Source organism: Typopeltis vanoorti, chromosome 23 (assembly GCF_054136105.1).
Source record: "Typopeltis vanoorti isolate ZY-2024b chromosome 23, IOZ_Tvanoo_1.0, whole genome shotgun sequence".
In the NCBI taxonomy this organism is placed as follows: Eukaryota; Metazoa; Arthropoda; class Arachnida; order Uropygi; family Thelyphonidae; genus Typopeltis; species Typopeltis vanoorti.
Genome location: NC_143571.1, coordinates 10,561,026 through 10,585,788, shown reverse-complemented (window position 1 = coordinate 10,585,788; position 24,763 = coordinate 10,561,026). Strand labels below are relative to the sequence as shown.

The window sequence follows — 24,763 nt, the reverse complement described above, 5'->3', positions numbered from 1 at the left end:
TATCTTTGTAGAAATGAACGAAGAGAAGAATTATGATAAATATTGTTAAATTCTGTTATATTTCAATTTTATTAGTGATATAATTTTTTCAATCTTAAGTGGATAAGAAGGTGACTGCTGGACATATGGAGGGGCAGAATCGAGGAGAAAACCGGTAACTGAACTGGCACTAAACATAGTAATGTGCCACAAGGTTCAGTGCTGGAACCAGTGCTGTTTAATTTATACATAGATTTAAGTTCAAGTCTAGTCGCTGACTGAAGGAACTTTTTCTGAGCCTTTCTTCGACCTGTTCCAGAGTTAGTCGATCTCTGGTATGGGCAAGCGGGGTTTTTTCATATAATATATTATTATATGAAATTATATATAGGGAAATTATATTTTAATTATAATTAAATAATCCCTATAATTATATATAGGGAAAAATTATATATTATAATTTTTCCTATATATAATTATAGGGAGAGCCTGTGTAGCTCAGTGGATGTGGCGTTTGCACACCACCGCGCTTGGCCGCACGAAGGAAGACTTCATTTCGAGTCTAGTCGGCGACTAGAGGAAATTTTTCTAAGCCTTTTTTCGATTGGTTCCCGAGTTAGTCGATCTCTGGCACGGGCAAGCAGGTTTTTCCTCCCGGAAACTCGGGTTTTTCGTCCTGTAAACTCAAGAAAATCGACCGTAGAACCCACATTATTTCAGACATTAAATATATTGTGTTAGGGTTAGGGACCACGAGATGGCGGCACATTTGAGCCGTCTCTCTTCACTGCGTACCGCTTCATTAGTGATAGCTTTGGGCCATCTGTCTCTGATTGGGTATCAGTGGAGATTGAACTGCCCACTCAGTCTCCAAAAGTTAGATAGGGCTAAATGGCCTCGCCTACTCCCGTGTACGGGAATAAAAAGGCGTTAGCTGATTTTTTTTTTTTTAATTATAGGGAAAAAATACTATAATTACGGTATTTCTTTTCCTATTGTCAATGGAAATATTTAAAAATTCCATCTAATTCCAGTGTTTAAGACCACTAGCCGCTGCACAATTCCTATCACTACTGCTATAAGAATTATCTACATGTTAGCACAAAAAAAAAGTATATTTAATATACTGCCAGATATTTCATTTTGAAAATAACAAACTATCTTCAGTAGCTAGAGGGAAAACAGTTTTTTTACAAGGTAGAATAGAAACAGTTGATCATTCAAAATTAGAAACTACATTTCTCGACATTAAACTAACACCCATCAACTTTTGCCATACTGAAAACCATATTTTAATCTTCCTGCAAGCTCTCCACATCACCTTGATTAACTGTTACTCTACCTAATTTCGCATCATCAGCAAATAGCTGAATATTTCTTTTCAGGTTATTTCCCATATTATAAATAAATAAATAAATCTAACGCCTTTTATTTCCCTATAGGGAGTAGTCGAGGCCTTTATACCCTATCTAGCTTCTGGAGACTGAGTGGGCAGTTCAATCTCCACCGGTAGTCAAGCAGAGATAGCTGGCCCATGTCTATCACTAATTATAGCAACCACTGATGAAGAGGCTGGAAAACAAGTGCTGCCATCTCTTGGTACCTAACCCTAACACGATATGTTAATGTCTGAAATAATATGGGTACTACGGTCGATTTTCTTGAATTTACGGAATTTATGGGATTGCACTTGTAATGTGCAATGACAAGCGTAAACGAATATCGGTGAGTCTAGCTGCAATTGGCGCGATAATTCTCACAATTTGTTTCGTGTAATTGAAAAAATATAATTCTTTTCATATTTTCAACAGTGACACTCGTCATAATTCAGGCTTGTATCTATAATAAATAAATTATTATATGTTATTTTAAGAAAATAAAATAAGATTTACAAAAAATAGTTTGCCCTCACCATGAACACACACCAATAATAAGTTTCGTATCTCACAGAAATAACGCGCACAAGCATACGATACACTGCCCAAACGAGCAGTGTCGAAATCACTTGTAACATGCAATGAGAAGTGCAAACGAATATCGGCGAGTCTAGCTGCAATTCGTCGATTGTGATAATTGCGACACTGCGTTAGATTGCAGTGCATTTGTTTCGTAATTTAAAGCCTTAATCTAACAATTCCAATTAACTATTCAATGTCAAACCATAAGCTGTAACCTTTAACATGTTGTACTGCATTTATATAATGTTGTAAGCATTGTTATTATTTATAAACATAAACAAATTTAATTTTTTCATTTTTTCCTTGGAGTACTGCAGTGTCGCAGTGCTTATCTACGAGCCGCCACCTACTTGTCAAAGTATTCTTCATTAACCAAGTAATCTGATGAGCTGCTTTAGCAACTTTTGCTGTGTTGCCCCTAAACTTCAACTCCATATCCACTAACACTCCCAAGTCTGGCTTCATTCAATTTCCTGAAGTACAATTCCACCATTGTGGTATACAGCTGGTAATATTTTCACCCCAAAATGCATAACCTTACACTTTGCCACATCAAACTGACATCCATTCTCCTTTGCCCTGTCTGCCAATCTATCCAAATCATCCTGCAAAATTTTGACATCTCTATTAACTATTGCTCTACCCAACTTTGCATCATCGGCAAATAACCGAACAGTTACTCTCAGATCCTTTCCTATATTGTTCATGTATACAAATTAAACAGTAACGGTCATAGAACAGAACCCTGCAGCAAATCACTAGTCACAGGTCTTCTTTTGGACTACTCCTGAATAAACTACGCTCTGATATCTCTCCATCAACTACCCTCCTATATATCTCACCAACCCTATATCCATCCCCATGTGCTGCACTTTACTGATTAGAATTCCATGCAGTATCCTGTCAAAGGCCTTTTAAGTCGAGCAGTATCACTGTAAACCCATTACCTTTATCCAACTCAGCTGTCACTGTATTATAAAACGTGAGCAAGTTACTGAGGGATGACCTACCCTTCATAAAACCATGGTCCCCCATACAAAACAAATGAGTGACAACCACTTACTTAATCAAGTGCAGTTGCTGTGCATGCCGAACATGGAACAAATATATGTGGAATGGAGGAAAACATAAAAATAAAAATATTAACAATTCCAGTTTTGACACCTGAAGGAAAATATCAGAATTCTGAAAATTCATATATATATAACTTTTCATTCAACGTATCAGTAAAGTAATTTAATTGGTATGATTAACTTGGATGATCTTTAATTCTACTATGTTATTTTTAAGTATGATAAATTCCTTAACCAGGTAAGCATTATTTTTCAACTGCATACACCAATCTAGTTTCTGATTTGTATATATGTGTAAAGCATTTGTGTAAGAGCTGTGCACAGGTGTTCAGATGGTTTTCAATGTTTAAAGAGGGCAGGGAGTCCCTGGAAGGTGAACCATGCTGTTAATGGCTAGTTTCTGCATGGACAAATGAAAATATGATGAGAGCTAGGGAAATTGTTGCCCACAACATGTGAATAAGTAGGCTACCCGCTGTACTGCTTGGTCAGTAAAGAAACGGTCAGATTCATCTTGGAAAGAGATTTGCACAAGAGGAAGATTTGTTTGAGGCATGTGTCACACACGTTGACACAAGAACAGAGAGAGAGAGAGCACCAGGTCTCATGTCAAAATTTCATCCATGCAGTTGATCAAGATCATGATGTGTTGCAAAGAATTGTCACCAGTGATGCAAGTTGGTGTTTTCCATTTGATCTGGAAATGAAACACCAGAGCATCGAGTTGCAAAAATCACATGTCAAGGCAATGGTCATTTTTTCCCAACACTGCTGGAATTATCCACGACAAATTTGTTCCTGAGGGTATGACAGTGAACGATCAATGCAACATCTGTATGCCTGCACATAATGTGAGAGGAAAGAACTATTCCGCAATTGGTTTCTGTTTCAAGGCAATGCACCCTTGTACTTCCTGATGTAAAGCAGTTGCTTTACAGGCAGCTTCAAAGTCGATCTGTGTGATTGACCCCCCCCCCCCCCCCATTCACCGGATTTGACTCCCACAAACTTTTCCTCTTCCTATCCTAAAGATGAAGTGTGCTTTGAAAGGGGGAGCCCTTTCAAAGCACACTTCATTCAGAGATAGTGGTTCAGAGATATTGATGATATCGATTGCAGGGTGTGACCCAGAGACTGAAGGTGGTTCCCATTCAGGACTTCCACCATGCCTTCGAACATCTCTAAACATTGTATGGAGTTGGAGAGAGGTTATTTTGAATTTATGTAATTGATAATGCCAAATAGTTTCTTTGGCATTTGATATGTTTTGATATGATTGTTTCATTACTTAACGGGCACACTGTGTATGTTGTGCCAACTGTGAAATTTGGTATAGGCAACACCAATGTCCAGGGATGTTTGTCATGGTTTGGGGAATCTAATGCTACAGCTTAATCAGAGGCGTAGCTATGGGGGCAGCAGTCTGCCTCCAGGCAGCACTTTGAACCTTTTTGAACTTTTGCAGTTAATTCTAAAATACAGTCTCAAGAACTCATTTTCAAATATTGTAATACTACTGCGAATATTCCTCACAATTGCTGTAAGTGTTGCTAGTTTGAGAGGAATTTTTCTAAGTAAAACTGATTAAGAATTACCTACATTACTATGAAATAACTTCGCCAATATCATCACCAATTTTGCTAACAGAAAAATAACATTTTAGAATGTTGAAGTTTTACTTCAAAAATAAACACAGTGTTTTAATTTTTTCCGTATACGTCATTTCGACTTTATGTAGTATTTTTCGTGCGTATTGAGAGGGGCGGCAAAAGCTCTAGCTACACCAGAGCTTAATACTCTACATTTTCTGTGCTTCACCAAACTTGCCAACTTTATGGCAAATTCAGAACACCTGTAAAGTGTTCTGAATCAACACAACAATGTCCACGTCCACAAATGGGGTTTGTGCAAGAATGGTGATTGCAAGACAGATCAAATACTTGACATCAGTAACTGACTTCACTAAATGCTCTTCTGGATATTTTTGATCACATAATGTATTTAAAAATGAATAGATTACAAGCACTATATATATAATAATCAGCCCAAGTGCTTTAGTGTGTTGAAACAAATAATTTTCTGTGCCACAGTACTATAGAACTTAGCTATCCAACTCATTTTCTCTAAAATAATTTCATTCACTTTTCTTGATTCTTTCATTTACCCAATTTTGTTCCCAAGCAAAGTTATCTAACATATTAACAATTAAATTTTTACCTCTGTTGTTAAAACTCTATTTATGCAATATTTTAGGGTTTAGTTTAATGTGTACAAAGTGTTACATTATCATTTACATATGCATAAGTTATGAAATATAAACAAATATATAGATAATGCAGAAAAACTTAAAAAAGGAAAATTAATTCAATGTGCACGTGTGTTTTGAATCATGTTAAGCTTTCCAGTATGTTAATGATTTCAGAACTAAGGCTAAATTTATTTAACACAGACCAAAGAAATTGAAAGGTTCAAATTATTATTATTTTTAATTGCATGCGAGCTACGGTGCTATTTACAATGATACACAGTTTTTCTTGAAGTAAATACAAAAATTATATTACACAACTGCAGGGTTTTCCAAAGAAACCACACTTCATACAGGCAAAATCAGTGGTGCACAAACGGCCTGTACATAACACCATATCTTTACACAATGGCAAGGTTGTAAGTGTTCCCCATCAAGGAAAGTGATACTTCATAATGTTACTCTTCAACAACAGCACACTCACATCATTTATATGGGTACTCTTTAAATACAGTATGGTATCATTTCTAAATGATCCTTCCAGTAATGTATCATATGAACATGTTTAAAAGAATCTTCAATTTTTACATCATGATTACATAGCATACAATACAGAACTGACAAGGCTATATATTCTTAATACAGTGAAGGAATTGTAAATTGTCATCAACAAACCACCTACTGTATGACTTTTTTTTTTTTGTTTTGTTCACAATAATTTGAAGTTCTGAACTCTTTTTAACAAATTTCAGAGTATTTGTGCTATTTTCAAGTTAATCTAATTTTAAAAGTGAACTGGACTTCAGCAAAAGACTAAGATTCTGCTACATATACAACAATTTTTATTTATTTCTTCTTATTTATTTATTTTTTTATATATATATATACTGCAATAAATACAGGTATCTGAAAAGTGTGGGAAAGTGAGGTTACTCAAGTTCAAAATAAAACTAAGATTTTTTTTATTTGATTAAATACTGCTTAGATATCACAGAATAACAAACATTTGAACATCAATAAGTACTTTTCTTTTCTTATATTATGGCAATAAATATACAAAGATGTAACAAATTCTTGTACTGAAAATTAAGAGGGTGAACATTGTCATTAAATGTAATTGAAAAAGGAAGAAAAATGACATTATTTCTTCGCTTCAATATTCAAAACTTTAAACATTTTTGAATTCAGAAGGATGGAAACGCAATAATTTCATATTCATGTTAGTTAAGATTTCATGTAGAAAGAAAAAAAATATATAACTTGGCCTCTTTCTGAAATTAAGACAAAACTCAAGTTAAAATAACAGTTATACATTTTTGACATTCCTTCAGTATTAAATAAAATAACATATAATTAAACCACACTGATGACTTCCATTGTCTATCAACACATAAAGAGACCTGTCACAAGAGGAAATTAAATGTGTTCAACATGACATGAACATGACACTATAATGTTTAATGTTTGTAGAATAATAGTTCACATTTCTAAAATGCAAGAAGAATGCACTACCATTACAATAAATGTAGTTTCTTTTAGAATATTCTTACTGTATGAATACTACTAAAAGATATTGTTAATCACTGTATTTTTCTTATAACTGCTAGAAAAGTTGTTACTAAGCAACACATTTTCTACCTAGAATTCTGAAAGAGTATAAAATTTAATTTTAGGATAAACCAATGAAATTCAGATACTTGTTTTTTTGAAGCTGCACTCTCTCAAGTGCATTACTTCCATATTAAGTCATGAAAGTACTTGAGACACAGATAAACTTCATATTTAGACAGCAAGAATAAATAGTGTGAAAATGCAGCGATGTAGATTATAGCAGTTTATATAAAATTCTCTAATTCAGAGAATACCTTGCCAAGAACTATGGATCACAGTTTATAAATAAACATATACAATATTCAAAACAATAAAGATGTTTTAAAATGCATGAAAAAAAAAAAAATGAAAGTTCACAAGTCTACATTTCTTGATTCAATAACATAAATCAATTTTCTCCAGAACAAGGAAAATCAGACATTTTAATTTTTTTTAAAGTTTTAAACCAGTTATTTAATAAAATTATTAATTTCATCCTTAAAATAGAACAGTATTTGTATAATCCAATTTTTATTAATGTTCTAATCTTATTTTCATCTCTTAAAAGTGCAAGTGTTTATCAACTTCTTTCTGTTCATGAAAAACATATATACATTGCATTTCAATTATGCTAATTTCTATAGAAATACAGAAAGAATTTTTTTTCTTCTTTTGAAGAACAGCAATGTTTAAGTGGAAGAGCAACTTATTCTGAAATGCAAATATTTGTTTCAGATGTTTTAACCAATTTCTAAATCCAATTTTATTATATATATAGATATATATATATATATATCATTTTTTTTTTGAAATTTTCCATTTCAGCATTTAAAGAAAGGTTTACACAACAAATATGTATATGCATGTGTATGTAGATAAATAACACATATACATAGATTTTGTGTGAGGCAAATGTAAATGTGTGTGTGTGTGTCTATTACTGAAACTGAGTACCCTCATCTTTCTTCTACACATTCACATTATAAGAAGTAGACTTTGTTTTTAAAAACACTGGTTTCAAACTGATGCATACAATGATATCTAGTCCTGTACAGTTCACAATGCTACATGAGATGAAAAGTGAAATGTTAACAAATACTTAATGAGGTGACGGGAACATTGACACAGGAACTACCAGGAACTTTGGGCATTATTTCAAACATCATGAAGCATCACTATTCCTTGCTTATGAGCTTGCGAGGAAGATATTTGGTATAGCCCGGATTCACCACTTCATTAGGTACCAACGGAGTGTTTCAACACTATCCTGTGCGCGCAACTTGCTCCAACTCGTTGGCCAGAAGAGGGTCACATGTGCATACCATTCAGATTTCATCGAATATCAAGTTACATCCATAGGCAATCCAGTGCCACTAGGTACTTTTTCCATTTTAACTTTAGCTAAGTTTATGTCTCCTTGTTGCGACCTATAATAACATTAAAATAATAAAATAAGTAAAAAAAAATCATTAAAAAAACATGTTAACATTACTGGCTAAGAAAATTTAATGCTAGTCAATTTAGAAATTGAATTTGTAAGTTAATTTAGCCTAATTTAAATTTAATTGTTTATAAGGGTATCAGCCAGAAAACCAGAAAGAAACCTAGCCATCTACCTGTGATCTATGATTTAAGGCAATGTTCACTTAGGAATAATGACAAAGCTGGGATGGTTGGAATTATGGCCAAAGCAATTAGATCAGTATATTATATCTATCATTGCATATATTCTTCTGGTAGCCCCCCCCCCCCCCAAAAAAAAAACTGGCAAATGCTTGTTCCTTAAAGAAATAAATGCTTGTTTAAGGGACAAACAACCTCTGTATGAGGCTTACAAACTCACTTCAATTGAAAAGCCCTTACAAAGGTTCCTTGCATCCAAGAGGATTTGAACCAAGGTTTTCCAATGGAAAGCAAATGTAGCAGTGTCTTCATAACCACAGGGGTATTGCCATGATGGGATTTCAGGTTTGCTACAAAAAAGCTTAAGAGCAGAAAATGGCTAAATTTATATAATTCTTCACTTCTACCCTCCCCATTTAAAATGAGGTAAATGATAATTCAGTTCAAATAGTACTTATCCATGATACATATGTTTTGCAGAGATGATAATACAGTTTCAGTCAACAAAAATTACATTCCTAATTAAAACAGTAGTTTATGCAACTTAAATATTTATCTATTAATACGCAATTCATTGAATTTTAAAGGTTTTTCATATATTCCTATCCATTCAAAGAAAATTCGGAATGACATTTACAAACATTTATATGCAGAAATGAATGCACATTTCAAATGACCAATGACTGTTGTTTTGTGAGTCAATCAGCATTACCTTTTTTATTCTAATTTTTTTTTACTGTAATCACTCGAAGAATTTTTTTTTATATCCATCAAACTGATTCATCAACATTAAGAATCAACTTTGCATTACAAAATTGATGCTTAACTTTGCAATGCTTTATGCTGTACTATGGAGTCTTCAGTACCATAAATCATGGCAACTTTTAAGCTTTTAGGATAAAAATTGTATAAATTTGTACAAAAATTACCTGTCTTCATGATGGTTATTCTGCTCATAACATTACAGTAAGCACCAGCTGTAGTAACTCAGGTATGTTATTTGAATTCAACAACCGCTTTAGACATCTGATGACAGAGTGTTTCTCTGAGGATGATCCATTGCTGACTACCAGAGGTTTATACACAAGGATGCAAATCTGTGATGACACTTCTCATTCATGTTCAGTGCAAATGATGTGATGTGTAGAACAGTCATTGATATTTTGCAGAGGAATACACTGCCATCAGCTGCATTTTATTTTCCAAGTTTCCAGAAGAGGTTTTAGATTTCAAGACAATATTATCTCTTGTCACTAGGCCAAGAAAGTACAGGAAAGCTGTGGATGAATAATAGTGACAGGATGTCCTAGCCTGGAAAATCAACAGAATTAATTGATAGAGACTCTGATTAAAACATGGAACCATTCCATTTTTCAGGACTAGCTAAAGAGCTTGATTCATTCCAAGAAGATGCACTGCAAAAATAATATGATCCAAAGGAGGCCTAAAGAGTACTAACTGTCTTAGAAATAAATAATAATGTTTGTTTATTTATTAAAATTAAAAGTGTCTATTTTTTGTAAAGATATGTTATGAATGTGGTGTCTGAACACGTAAATTATTATTTTTACATATATTTTTTTCAGACTTTTATGGTACTTTCAATGAAGGACTTGCTCATTAACCAAGTTAAAGTTTAATTTATTTATGAAAGAACAGAAAAAAAAAAAAAAAAAAAAAAGGTATGGTGGAAATTTAGGAAATTAATAAAAGTAATATTTGAAAATGAATAACCAAATTATAAATTTTACATATAAACTATATTCACCTAAAAAATAAAAACAGAGAATACTGCAAATATTAAAAGAAATAAATAAATCCAAAACTAGCATGGCATATATTCTCAATTCCAGTTTCTTTGTTTCTCGAACAAACAAAAATCTGTACAGATTCCAAAAAGTATCTGAAGCACATAAGACATATTGTTACATAAAGAAGAATTTAAATTACTATTAAAGCTCTTTGTATACTAAAAGCAGTTGACTTTACCATAAATACAATGCATACTTTCTATTAGACAATTTTTCTACTGGACTGATCAGCATATCTATTAACATATTTTTATGTGATAGACATTTTCAGTTATGAAAGTACACCTCTCAGTAAAGAATCAGCTTGTCATGCAGATCATTTCTAAGATACGTGGGCTTTTAATGGGTATAGAATTTAATTGTAAAAATATAGATGAAAGGCAATAATATAAATTGGCGATCTCTCAAGGTCTAAATTTCCACCAATGAGATTTCATTGGTGGAAAAATCTACTCCTGCTGCCTTTCCACATTTCAGGCATTTGATAGCTATTTCTACTTCAAGTATGGATATGTATTCCTGACTGCATCCCTGTTGAGTGTTTTTTACTGCTGTGCTATCACTGCTTGTTTCATTTAGCAATTTTTTGAAGTAATTACTCCATACTTCATATCTGTTTTTCACGTCACCTTTATCATCTCTAATTCCTTTCACAGCACTCTGTCTTCCATTTCTGAGCTTCTTCAACAACCTCCAGAATATCTTGCCACCTTCTTCATATTTATTTTCTATGTTCTTACCAAAGTCTTCTCATGAATTTTGTTTAGCTAGTTTTATATAGTGTTTAGCTTTCTTACATTTGTCTCTAAGAGCACAAGCTGACTTATTTGCCAGAAACTTTTGACATGCTTTTTCTTTTCCTCCACTGCCTCTTTAACTTCCTATGTCCACCACGGAATTCTGATTTTTTCTATCTTTGCAGAAAACCTCACCACATGCGTCTGGCTGAATCAATGTCTTTTTCAGGGCTTGACACTGTATCTTCAAGGTTTGGTTCCTGCTTTGAAACTGTTTCATTTTTTCTTCAATAATGTTTGTGTATTTTAGTCTGCAGTTTACATCCGAGAGCTGCTCAACTTTTATTCGCTTTAAAACTTTCTTACATGTTATTCTTTTCAATATGAAATTCAATTTTATCCTGCTCAACACTAAATAGTGATCACTTCCAATTTCAAATCCTCTGTACACTCTGGTGTCCTGTACCAGGGAGAAAACATCACTATCAACAATAACATATTCTTATTCTTTTCTTATTCTTTGCCTCTTCTCTCCATGTGAATTTGTTCACATTTTTATGTTGGAACATGGTGTTAGTAATAACCAGTCCGTGTCCTGAGCAGAAATCCAACAGATATCTGCCATTATTATTAGCTTTGCTCTTTTCTCCAAATTTTCCGAAATATTTTTGTATGTCTGACAATCACTTCCTACTCTGCTATCTAAATCCTCAACAATGACAAACTTTTCCTTTTTCATTGTGTCAGTAGCTTTCTCTAGAGCCTCAAAAATTCCTTCTTCTACCTTAGTAGAACCTTCTGTGGGCACAAATAAGTCTCATTTTCCAGTTTCCCATTCTGATATTTGCCCAAAGCACTCTACTTGACACTGCCTGCCATTCAAGAAAATGAGCCTCGTATTTTGTGTTGAATACTATGTCTTCTCCTTGTTTTCCTTGATTTTCATTGCCTGAATATAACATTTTGTATTTATTGCTCAGAACGATCTCACCAGTTTTTGTCTTTTTTGTTTCAGTCACCCCTATTATGTCGATCTGGTACTTATCTAATTCCTCAGCTAGCCCCATTTCTTTGCTATTCAGGCTTCTTATGTTGATAGTACAGATCTTGAACTCTGGTGATGCTGAGTTGGGGTATTTTAGAGGTATCAACTGTCTAAGAAAGAAAATTAATCTCATTTTGAGATGCAGACATTATTGAGGTCACCCAAATGACAAGTACATCAGCATTTAAGGTAATGATATATGATGACTGGAATGAACACCAGAAGGTTGTGTGATACTGTTCCAAGGAGAGTCAAATGAAAAAGTAAGAAGAACATGTTCTGTCAAGAGTGAACATGTTAGCTTTGCCAAACCTTTCCATTTCCTGTGTCCAAATACCTTGTAAATCAAGAATGGACATTATATGGGATTAAGGACAAAGCAGTTAAGGCTATGAGTGATATGTCCATAAATTGCATGTGTTTTTCTGACCAGCTTGTCTGTTTTCATGGGATGAAAAATTCAAGTTTCTAGGAGGAAACCTGAGTTTCACCATCATTTTCACTCGGGTTTTTCCTCCTAAGTTTCCAGCAGGGGAAAATTCATATTGTAAGTGGCTTAAGATAAGAATTCCAGCTTTATTCATAGCCTGCATCGATGCCCACAACACTTGATCCCCTGCTAAAGATGGTTGGCATAATTTCTGTTCATCTGTGCTCTAACTCTTACTCAACCTGATGGCAGAATTACAATATCACCTAAAGATAAAGCATACCTCTTGGCATCATTCTTCTCATCCAACTCTTGCACAGAGACAAATTGCCATCACTGTTATCTGGAACAGTGCGCTGCATACTACCTGTAGCCTTCCATAAGAAAGACATCAGAAGAATCTCAATCAACTGGATTCAAAAAAAAAAAAAAAAAAAGCTTCTGTTCTTGATTGTAGACCTGTCCTTTATCACTTCTACACTATATTACACTCAGTTGTCATCCACCCCACAAGTAGGAAGGAAGCCCATATACAGCTGATTTGAGAGTGAGAGCGAGAGAGATGTACAATCAAACTATCGACCTGCTGCTTCACCACCATGCTGTATAATTCTCGTGGGAAGGCTTAGACGTTGGTTATACATTCTTACTAAATAGCTTAAGGAAATTACAACGTACAATAGAATATACATTAAAATAAATTTGAATACACTTCCAATATTTTGGCAACGTCATGTTGCCATTATCACAGGAACTTAAATACAAGACACGTGCACGCAGGCACAACACACAGTAAATGAGGAACGAAGCAGGAAGCTATTCTTTCTCCTAAAAGTCCTGATGGTGCCCCCTAGCAGGCAATGTTGGTATTCTTGGCTGATTGGGCTGAAGGTCTTCTGATGTAGGTTTCCCAAATTTGGGGCAGTCTCATGCAACTTCAACAAATTTGGTTGCATGAGACTGCCCCAAATTTAGGAAACCTACATCAGAAGACCTTCAGCCCAATCATCCAAGAATACCAACATTGCCTGCTAGGGGGGCACCATCAGGACTTTTAGGAGAAAGAATAGCTTCCTGCTTCATTACTCATTTACTGTTTGTTGTGCCTGCGTGCACATGTCTTGTATTTAAAATCATCCAAGAATACCAACATTGCCCGCTAGGGGGGCACCATCAGGACTTTTAGGAGAAAGAATAGCTTCCTGCTTCATTACTCATTTACTGTTTGTTGTGCCTGCGTGCACATGTCTTGTATTTAAGTTCCTGTGATAATGGCAACATGACATTGCCAAAATATTGGAAGTGTTTTAAAATTTATTTTAATGTATATTCTATTGTACGTTAATTTCCTTAAGCTATTTAGTAAGCATGCTGTGATGAATGTAATGTGAATGTAATGTGATGGGTACACTATTTTCAGGGAGGATAGAGAAGATAGAACAGGGGGAGGAGTACTGTTGATGATAGCTGATGTGTTGCAGCCAAAGAAAGTAGTATATCATGATGATAGACATGTGAATAAGAGTTCATTTGAGGCAGTCTGGTGCGAAATAGCGACCAACGCAACCAAATATACAGTTGGATGCTGCTATAGGCCAGGGAGTACGGGGGGAGATATTGAATTCATGCATCAGCAACTTAGTGCAATGAGTGAAGGCTTGGTGATTATTATGGGGGATTTTAATTACGGTGATATCAATTGGAAGGAGGAAATATCACGTAGCAAAAAGGAAATGGAATTCATACATCTTCTACGAGATAATTACTTGAAACAGCACGTAACTGAAGGGACACGTGGTGTGAGAGTGTTGGACCTGGTTATTGGTTCAGAGGTTATATGCATAAGTAAGGTGTCCTCGTTACCTCCAGTTGGTGAAAGCGATCATGTGGTATTGACTTGGGAGGTTGCAAAATCTGTGGATTTTTCTATTAAGAAGGGGTATGTACGGAACTACAGGTTAGGCAATTATAACAAGCTTCGGAGTGAGCTTGCAGCCATCCCATGGCAGAACATATTGCAAGGGAAAGATGTTAGCAGTGCTTGGGATAAAATCAGCGGGTATCTGAGGAAAGCAATATCAGATTGTGTCCCCATGGTTAGGAGGTCAAACAAGGCAGGCATTAGATGGATGAGCAGTAGTATCAAGCTTGAACTGCAAAAAAAGAAAATGTTATGGAGAATTTACAAGGAGAAAGGCGATCAGGACACCCATGAGCAGTACAAGGCTCAAGCTAGGAAAGTTACCAGCATAGTAAGAAAAGCTAAATCAGATTATGAGAAGACCTTAGCCAAAGAGATCAAGGGTAATCCCAAAGAGTTCTTCCGCTATGTGGCAAGTAAGAGGAAGAATGACTTCGGAAGGATAACCTTAGTGGGTGCTGATGGTATTGAGGTGACAAAATCAGATGTAATAGTCGAGTTACTGAGTGATCACTTTTCAAAAGTCTATCACCCAAGTGAGGATATCTCTATACCTACAGCAATACCTAATGTGAGAATTGAAGCTAAAGAATCAGAGGTATTAAATATATTGCAAAACTTAAATGCAAACACTGCGGTAGGCTTAGATGGAATATCAGCTCGGGTGTTGCGTGAATGTGCAAATGAATTGTCAACCCCTCTCACCTGGATATTTAACTTAAGTTTGAACTCTGGTATGGTCCCTAGGGAGTGGAAGTTAGGCAAAGTGGTTCCTTTGCATAAGGGTGGCTCTAAAACTGCGGTATTGAATTACAGACCAATCACCATCTCAGGAGTAGTGGTAAAAGTATTGGAAAAGTTGGTTAAAGACAAAATTCAAGAATGGGTGGATCAGGATATGATACTCTATAGAGGCCAACATGGTTTTGTTAAAGGTAGATCCTGCCTTAGCAATCTATTAACTATTCATAATAGAATAACATCTGAGTTGGACAAAGGAACTGGCTACACAGTGGTACTTCTGGATTTTGCTAAGGCTTTTGACAGGATACCCCATAGAACACTGTTACGCAAATTGGAGCAGATGGGAATGGATATTAAATTGGTGATATGGATAGGAGAATGGCTCAGGGAGAGATACCATAAGGTGGTGTATGGAGGAGCCGAGTCCAGAATGAGGCAGGTGACCAGTGGTGTGCCTCAGGGCTCTGTGCTTGGGCCAATGTTGTTTAATTTGTATATAAATGATATAGGAAAACGGCTTAAAGGGAGATATTCAGTTGTTTGCTGATGATGCAAAGTTGTGTAGTGCAATAAAAAATCAAGCTGATGTTGAAAGTTTGCAGGAGGATTTAAATAAGCTGGTAAAATGGGCAAAAGAAAATGGATGTCAGTTCAATGTGGAAAAGTGTAAAGTCATGCATTTTGGGATTAAAAGATTACCAGCTGTGTACTACATCGATGGAAAGGTACTCCAAGAGATTGATGAGGCTAGGGACTTAGGGGTATTGGTAGATAGGGAGATGAAGTTCAGAGGACACATTGCTAAGGTGTCCAAGATTGCACATAGGATTACTTGGTTGTTGAGGAACACACTGACATCCAGAGATAAAGAGGTTATTATTCCCCTTTATAAAGCATTGATACTTCCACATTTGGATTACTGTGCTCAGGTCTGGTCACCTGGATTCCTTGGAGATGAGGAGGCTGTGGAGAGGGTTCAGAGAAGAGTGACCAAGTTGGTGAGTGATATAAAAAATGCTCCCTACATTGATAGATTGAGAGCTTGTGGATTGCAGAGATTGGTTGATAGGCGAAGAAGAGGGGATATGATAGAAACATTCAAATTACTAAAAGGTTTTTATAGGATTGATGCAGGGGAAATGTTTCAGCTGTGTGAAAGTGATGGAAGAACAAGAGGTCATCTCTGGAAATTAAAGAAGAGTGTGGTTAACAAAGGTGTCAGAACAAGGTTTTTTGCCTGGAGGGTGGTGAATGAGTGGAATTCATTGCCTGACTTAGTTGTGAGCTCTTCGTCTGTAAATGAATTCAAGAAGAGATATGACAGATATTGTTTTGCTAGTTTGGGTCTCCCGCGATGAGTCTACTGACTCCATGGAGATACCCGTAATAATAATAATAATGCTGCATAATATAATGGAGAAAGGCATCAACAGTCAACTTCTTCAATTCCTGAGGAACTGTCATCTAATCAATGACCACCAATATAGATTCCATTAGTTCATGTCTACAATAGATCACACTGCTCATATATCATCCACCTTTGGATACATGCCATGAAAAGATCTGGAGAAAGCTCTGCCATTGCACATAAACATTTCCAAGGCACTTGATATGGTTTGGCATCAAGGAATTCTCAGCAAGTGAAATTGCTTTTGGGTCATTCAATGCATGTAATGGTAGAGGGTGTTTTCTCTTCAGATTTTCTTATTAATGCAAGTGTTCTCTGCTCTGTTATCTTACCTCATATACATAAATTACCTTTCTCAATTGCTTAAACCCTACCTACAGTTTTGTTGGAAATAGAACTCTCCATTCCTCCTACAATCATACAACCTTGCAGTGTTCAAACATCTCAAATTTCAAGATTATCTTCAATTGGTGTCCTAAACTCCTCAATGAGGTAATGACAACCTAGTCACCTCCAATGCTTCCAAATCACTATTTGGCCATTTTTCTTGCAAACCAAACCTTAGTTCTCTCCTTACCTTTGATAATGCTCAGTTGAATAGTCAACATGAGATTTCTCTTCTCAGGCTGACACACTTCGCATTTTCTGGAACAAACACTTCTATAACATCCTTGAGTACCAAAAGACTTGGCTTTTTTTTTTTTTTTTTTTTTTTTTTTTTTTTTTTTTTTTTTTTTGCTCAAGACCCACTGAATACAGCTTTCACATTTGGGGTGATTCACCAAAAACCATTCTAAATATTCTTGGTGCTGTCCAGAAGAGAGTACTTTGCCTAGCTAATGGTGAATTTCTGCATCATGTCTTCTATAGATATTTCACTGGGCACTGTTCAGCAGAACTGGAATCCATTCAGTTAAACCTACAATAACCATGAGAAACAGCTGCCTGCTGAGTTGAACTGCTAACTCATTGAACCTACTATTCCCATTCATCTTCCACTGCATGTATCTCACCATTCTCATATTCAATTAGGGAGCCATTTTCTGATCCATTTGACAGTACAGCATAAAACAGTTTTCTGAAGGCTGGCTGTTAGATAGTGCATGGGACCAATCCCAATGGTAACACATCTGTTGGAGGCTTTCCAATCAGCTGGTGAATAATCATGCTGCCACTTATCCTGCCAGATAGTGGCTGGGCACTCCCTGTGTGTGAGTTGTGTTCACAAGTCCCTCACCCCAGCTGCATGCCCCTTCTCTTTGTTTTCTGAATCAACCACCCTACACATGAAAATCAATCATAAAATTAATTACTATAATTTTAACTGCAGATACAAAAAAATCTCCCATAAAAAATTTAAATGTGAAAAATATAACAACAACAAAAAAAAAAAAAAAAAAAAAAAAAAAAAAAAAAAAAAAAAAAAAATTGGAACACTAATATTAATCGAGGCATTAATACAAACATTAGTGACATACATCACACACATCAAAACCTGATCACTTTTTCCTAACAGAACCTCAGCTGGCATCCTCTATGACCACCCCCCCCCCAAACTATTCCCACTATATCCTACATGTTGCATTTCACAAAAAGTACAAAATGTGTGCTTTTGTGAAATCCGATATCCCCTGTCAGAGGATATCTGATTTAGAATCCCCACTTTTCAATCTGCTCTGGCTCAAGATTTCCATACCTCACTTTACAGCCTTTTTGCTGCCTCTGACAATCCTGCTTCTCTTTTTTGACTACCTATCACTAAAAATTTTATTTCTTACAAACTAATCACTCAAGCTGTGAGATTATCCTCTTTGGAGATTCCCACCATGGGAATGGATGTTTATTATTGTCCTACTAGGTCTGTATGGAAAGGGAATCTGCAGCCCTGCCACTTCTTCTAGCAGAAGGCTTCGCTCCCAGAACATAGTGAGGTACAGGAGTGACCATGCAGCATCCACAGACGTCAAATGTGAATTCTTTAATGCAAATTGGCTCCCAACTTTAACTTCACGGATCCAGATGATAATGAAGCTGAATCATTTGCCATCAGTCATGACCTAACACAGTCAATCTATCAACCAGAATACCAGACAATCTTTATTATTCTACCAATGTTTTTGACCTTTTATTAACCAATTCCCCTCTAAATCTGGATATCTGATTTACCCTTGGCAACTCTAACCACAATCTTATTCAAGTCTCCTTCTCTACAGTATGTCCTCCACACAGCCAATCTCAACCTTGTACCCTATGGCACTATAATTGTGCCAACCGGGATGACCTCTGGAATTTTTATGCTGCTTTTCCATGATTAGATTAGTGCTTTTGCTCTCATGATCTAAATACCTGCACTGAAATAGTCCTCATTGGAATGAGAGAAATTCTTACTCCACTGCAAACCTATATGAAAGCCCTGGTTCACAAAAAAAAAAAAGTGCTTCTGCTGTCCATGATAAAAATGCAGCATATGCTCAATGGCTTAAATTAAAAATTCCAGCTTCTCATTCAGCTTACACAACAGCTAGAAACATGTAAAAAAAAGTTACCAACAATTCCAAAGCAGACTTCATAAGAATGAAATGCAATAAACTCATCTCCTGCTCAACTAGCAGTCAAGCCTTCTGGTCCCTTGCTAAGGCTGTTGGGCGTAACTTCTGCCTTTCCATGTTATAACCTCTCTTGCATTCTGACGACACCATGGTAACCTTACCCAAGGAAAAGGCAGACCTCTTGGTATCAGTTTTTTCCCTCCAACTCCTGCCTGAATGACCAAAGCAAATCACCTCCCATTCTTCCACAAATTGCCCAATGCAATGCTTCTTCTGAACTTTCTCCAAAAGGACATCAGAAACACCCTCATTAATCTTGATACTAATAAGGCTTCTGGTTCAAGAATCTCTGGTTATGCTCAAGATTTGTGCTTCAGAAATGACACTCATCCCATCTATGTAAAGTTTCATATTCCACTGGCATCTTACAGCATGAAGCCCACATCCAGCCTGTACCCAAAAAGAGAAACAAAAGTCAGCCATCTAATTATTATCCCATTGTTCTCATCTCAGTAATTTCAAAAGTGATGGAGAAGGTTATCAACAGCCAGCTTCTTCATTACTTGGAGAATTTTCAGTTAATTAGCAATCACCAATATTGATTCTACTATTCTCATTCTACAGCAACTCCTAGCTAATCTCACCTACCTTTAGACAATGGAAAGATTTGGAGAACCTTATGTTATCGTTCTTGATATTTCTGAGGTATTTGATTGTGTCTGGCACTGATGCCTTGTGAACAAACTGCCATCTTATGGCCTCCCTTCTACACTCTGATTGGATTGTCAGCTTCCCTCTCATCAGATTTCCCCATCAATGCTGGAGTGTCTCAGGATTCTGTGTTCTCGCCCATGCTCTTCCTCCTTCACATCAACGACCTCCCTTCTCTGACTTCAAATCCTATTCACAGCTTTGCCGATGACAGCACTCTTCATCATTTGATAAACCATGCAGTACCCTAATGTTAGATGCTTAAAGATAACCAGTGACTTGAACAGTGATCTCCTCATTCTCCTGAAATGGGATGAAGACAATGCAGTAAATTTTAATACCAGAAAAGCTTAAACCTGACTTATTGCCTGAAGAAAAACCCGACCTCATCCCCTCTCATTTTTGATATTGTTCCAGTTTCCTTTCAAGATCAACTTTCTCAGGTTGACTGTCACATCCAGTTTACCCTGGCACAAATATATTAACTCATATAGCCTCCTTAGGCTCTAAAAAGCTTGGTGTTTTTTTTTTTTTTTAAATATTACTTCTCTTCCTCTCAATTCCTAACACTTTATAAGTGTCAGATCCACCCAATAATTGGAGTAATGTTCTCATATTTGGATGACGCACCCAAGACCTCCCAGAGAATTCTTGATTATATTCAGAAGAGGCAATCTCTTAATAGGTGACCTTTCCTTCACAGACTCCCTTCAGTCACCTGATCGCGGGCGCTCTGTTTCAGCACTGTGTTTTCTCTATAAGTACTTTCATGGGCATTGTTCTCTAATTTGGCTGCTACAATTCCTTCACTTTCTTCTAATCACAGAAAAACTAGAACAGTCAATCAATGGCTAACACCCATACACTGCCCAGTTTCAAACACACCAAACAAACATCTCATTAGCTTCCTTCATTTCATCGACCTCTATTCTTTGGAATAAACTCTCCCATACTGTTTTTCTCACTGAGTACAACCTCACACTCTTTAACAAACATATCAAAGGCTACATTTTCTCCGTAATCACTTGCCCACACGACAGTGTGGTGTTAAAGGTCTCGTGACCTTCATGTATGAGGGGAAAAAAAAAAACACTTAGTTCTGTGAAACAGCCTTCCCCGTGAGGTATTCCCCAAGGAAGTACCTCCAACTTCTCAAAAAATCATATCAGCAAATCGTTATTCTTATTAGCATTGATCTGTTGTAGTCCTAGCATCCTCTCGGGGGGGGGGGGGGGGGGGGGTTTGATATATATATATATATATATATATATATATATATATATATATATATATCAAGAGTGTATATTCAGGGTGTGCTAGGTGTGTGGTGTACACCCACGGAAGAGCAATATCACACATATCACATTTTTGCATTTATTACTGTCAAAGACTCCTTTAGTTGTTTCCTGGCTTTGTGATCATCATCATCATCAAATTCCTGCCATGTACCCTCAAGGGGTGTACAGGATATGACAGTACTACATGAAAAAATTACATCATTACTAACTTCCTATCTACAATTTTCCTCCAAATCAGTCTGTTACTTGTCAAGACTCCAACATTATCAGATCTTATATTTCTATCGTCTAAGGCACTTTGTACCGTATCAATCCACCTATATCTTGGTCTTCCTCTGGGTCGTTTTCCTGCCAACCTTGCAGAGAACACTTGTTTTGCTAATCTTTCCTCTCCCATTCTATTTAAGTGACCATACCATCTGAGATTAGCTCTGCTAACGCATTCCTGGATGCTGACAATGTCAAGTTCTTTCCTAATATCCTCATTTTTAATATGATATTGCCATTGATGCCATCTGTTCACGCCTCTAATCTTTCTCAGGACTCTCATATCTGCGGTCTCTAGTCTTTGGTCAAGTGTTTTACTTCTGACCCAGCTCTCAGATCCATAAGTTAAAATTGGTTTGAACACAGTCTTGTATACAGCTAATTTAGTGTTCCGACTAATTTCTTTCTTATTCCATATGAATTTATTCAATTGACTTCCCACGATACCAGCTTTGCTAATTCTGTTGTCTATTTCTATATTTAGTTTACCATCTTCAGTAAAAATTGTGCCTAAGTAGCTGAAATGTTTTACTTGTTCCACAGGTTCTCCATTCACAACACAGTTGACATTTTCAATGATTCTGCCTATTTTCATTGTCTTTGTCTTTTTATTGCAGACCTTCATACCATATCTATTACAACAGCTATTCAATTTAGTCAGAGAATCTTGCAGACTTGTAGCGGATTTATTTAGAAGTATAACATCATCCGCATAAAGCAAAGAGCTGACATTAACATCTCCAATTTTGATATCAGGTTTAATACCACATTCCTTCATAATGTGATCCATATAGATAATGAATAACAGAGGGGATAATGTACATCCTTGTCTCACACCAGATTTAACATTAAACCATCTTCCTGTACTTCCTTCAATTCTAACTGCTGACTCACAACTCAAATAAAGACTAAGTATTGCTTGATATAATGCCCCATTGACACCATATAACTGCAGCGTATTGAATAGCTTCTCTCTTGGCAGCTTGTCATATGCCTTTTCCAAATCGACAAAACTTAAATACAGATCTTTGTTATATTCCCATGCTTTCTCGACTATTTGTCGTAAAGTGAAGATCTGATCCTGACAGCCTCTATTTGGCCTGAATCCAGCTTGTTCTTCGCCAAGCTTTTCTTCCACAATTCTTCTCAACCGTTTCTTAAGTATACTTGCATAGATCTTGCCAGGAACACTCAGTAGGGAAATACCTCTGTAATTCTCACATTCAGTTTTATTTCCCTTTTTATATATGGGTACTATGAGAGCTCTACTCCAATCATCGGGAATTCGTCCCTCTGTCCAGGCTTTCTGAACTATGCAGTGCAGCAACTGTAAGACTCTTATACCACCATACTTCAGCATTTCTGGTCGAATATCATCTACTCCTGCTGCCTTTCCACATTTCAAGCCTTTGATGGCTTTTTCTACTTCAAGTATGGATATGTATTCCTGACTGCATGCCTGGTCAGTGTTTTTTATCACTGTGCTGTCATCACTGCTTGTTTCATTTAGCAGTTTTTCAAAGTAATTACTCCATACTTCAAGGATATCTTTTTCTCCTGTTTTCATTTCACCTTTATCATCTCTAATTCCTTTTACAGCACTCTTTCCTCCATTCCTAAGCTTCTTCAACAACCTCCAGAATATTTTGCCACCTTCTTGATATTTATTTTCTATATTCTTGCCAAAGTCGTCCCATGACTTTTGTTTAGCTAGTTTTACACACTGTTTAGCTTTCTTACATTTGTCTCTGTATTCTGTAAGAATAAAAGCTGACTTATTTGCCAGGAACTTTTGATATGCTTTCTTCTTTTCCTTCACTGCCTCTTTAACTTCCTGTGTCCACCAGGGAGTTCTGATTTTTTTATCTTTGCACACAACCTCACCACATACCTCTCTGGCAGAATCAATCAATGTTTCCTTCAGAGTTTGTCACTGAATCTCCAAGGTTTGATTCCTGTTCTCAAACTCTTTCATTTTCTTTTCAATAATATTTCTGTATTTTAGTCTACAGTTTACATCTGAGAGCTGCTCAACTTTTATTCGCTTTAAAACTTTCTTACATGTTTTTGTGTGATCATGATTCCTAAAATGAAACACATTTTGCTAATGATTCATAAAGAGGACACTTTTCAATACACAAACATTGCATCACATCACACTAATAGCCCAGTTGGGCAGTCACAAATACATACACCTTTGGGTCCTTTGAACAGACATACAGATAGCACAATGGGTCAAATTCTTAGCGTTCCAGTGGTTTTAAACCATCCAAAAGACGAGACAGGGTGAGTGCTGAAACAATAAAACCTACAAATCAGTGGCTGTGATTGGTTATTGTATAATAAAAGCACGTAAACACAAGAAAGGTATTTAATAAGCCAAATATTTTGGTCTGAAAATTGTAGACCATCTTCAGTGGCACTACAAGAACAGTTTTAAAAAATACAAGGTGAAATACTAACAATAGACCATTAAAAATAGAACAAGTCGCATGATGTTATATCACTAAGTATTGAAGGGAATATTATTAAGCCGAGACATGATTGAAATAAAGATATTAATTAATAATATTAAATAACATAAAATTAATATGAATTAATGAGTTATCCTGATTAGACTTTCCCAGATTTTTGATACAGATATACAGTCATTCTGATTCAGGTTAGGATGATGGAGTAATGCCTCTATGCTTTCTTTGAATAAACGTTCAAATTTATAGCGGGATCTATGTAAGAGGCGAGTTTTTGACCAAAGGATGTTGTGGTTAGTTTCAATCCCGTGCTGAGCCAATCCAGATTTTTCAGGTTTGTTGTGATGAATGGAGGATTGATGTTCTTGGATTCTTTTTTCAAGAGAGCGTCCAGTTTGTCCAAAATAGGAGAGATCACAGTTGCATTGAATTTGATAAATTCCAGGAAGAGACATAGTTGAGCGTTTGTCTTTAGGAGAAGGAAAACGGGAAGATAATTTGTTAATAGGTGAATACGCAGCTGTTAACTCATATTTCTTCAGAATTCTTGAGATAGGTTCTGAAATCCCGGAGATGTATGGAATTGGAACTCGACGTATTGAATCTTTGTTGTTTAGTGGTGGATTATAAGAATCGAGAAGATGTTGTGTACTCTTTTCGGAAAAGCCATTGCGTTTCATATGTTGTTGGATAGTAGAAAGTTCTTTCTGTAGAAAACTAGAAGTAGAACAATTAGTTTTGGCTCTTCTGATTAGACATTTTATGATTCCTGTTTTTTGACAAGGATGATGGGCTGATTCTTTAAGAATATACCGACCTGTGAACGTTGGTTTCCTGTAAACTGTAGTTGTAAGAGTATTTAAAGGTGACCGAATGAGGAGAACGTCTAAAAATGCTAACTGG

At 36.0% G+C, this 24,763-nt stretch overlaps 1 protein-coding gene across 4 annotated transcripts in view; it reads right to left on the bottom strand.

Moving 5' to 3' along the window:
* Nucleotides 1-5,477: 5,477 nt before the first annotated feature.
* The window catches only part of E(Pc) (Enhancer of Polycomb), a 371,838-nt gene continuing 352,552 nt past the window's right edge, over nt 5,478-24,763 (bottom strand). For 3 of the 4 annotated variants that reach the window (XM_090413189.1, XM_090413191.1, XM_090413190.1), the window contains one exon: nt 5,478-8,272. In XM_090413189.1, coding sequence (XP_090269315.1) covers nt 8,188-8,272 — 85 coding nt within the window. In that variant the 3' untranslated portion in view covers nt 5,478-8,187. Of the gene's footprint in view, nt 8,273-9,397; nt 9,780-24,763 lie in introns of all 4 variants that reach the window. The other variant, XR_016550343.1, reaches the window with a different exon arrangement.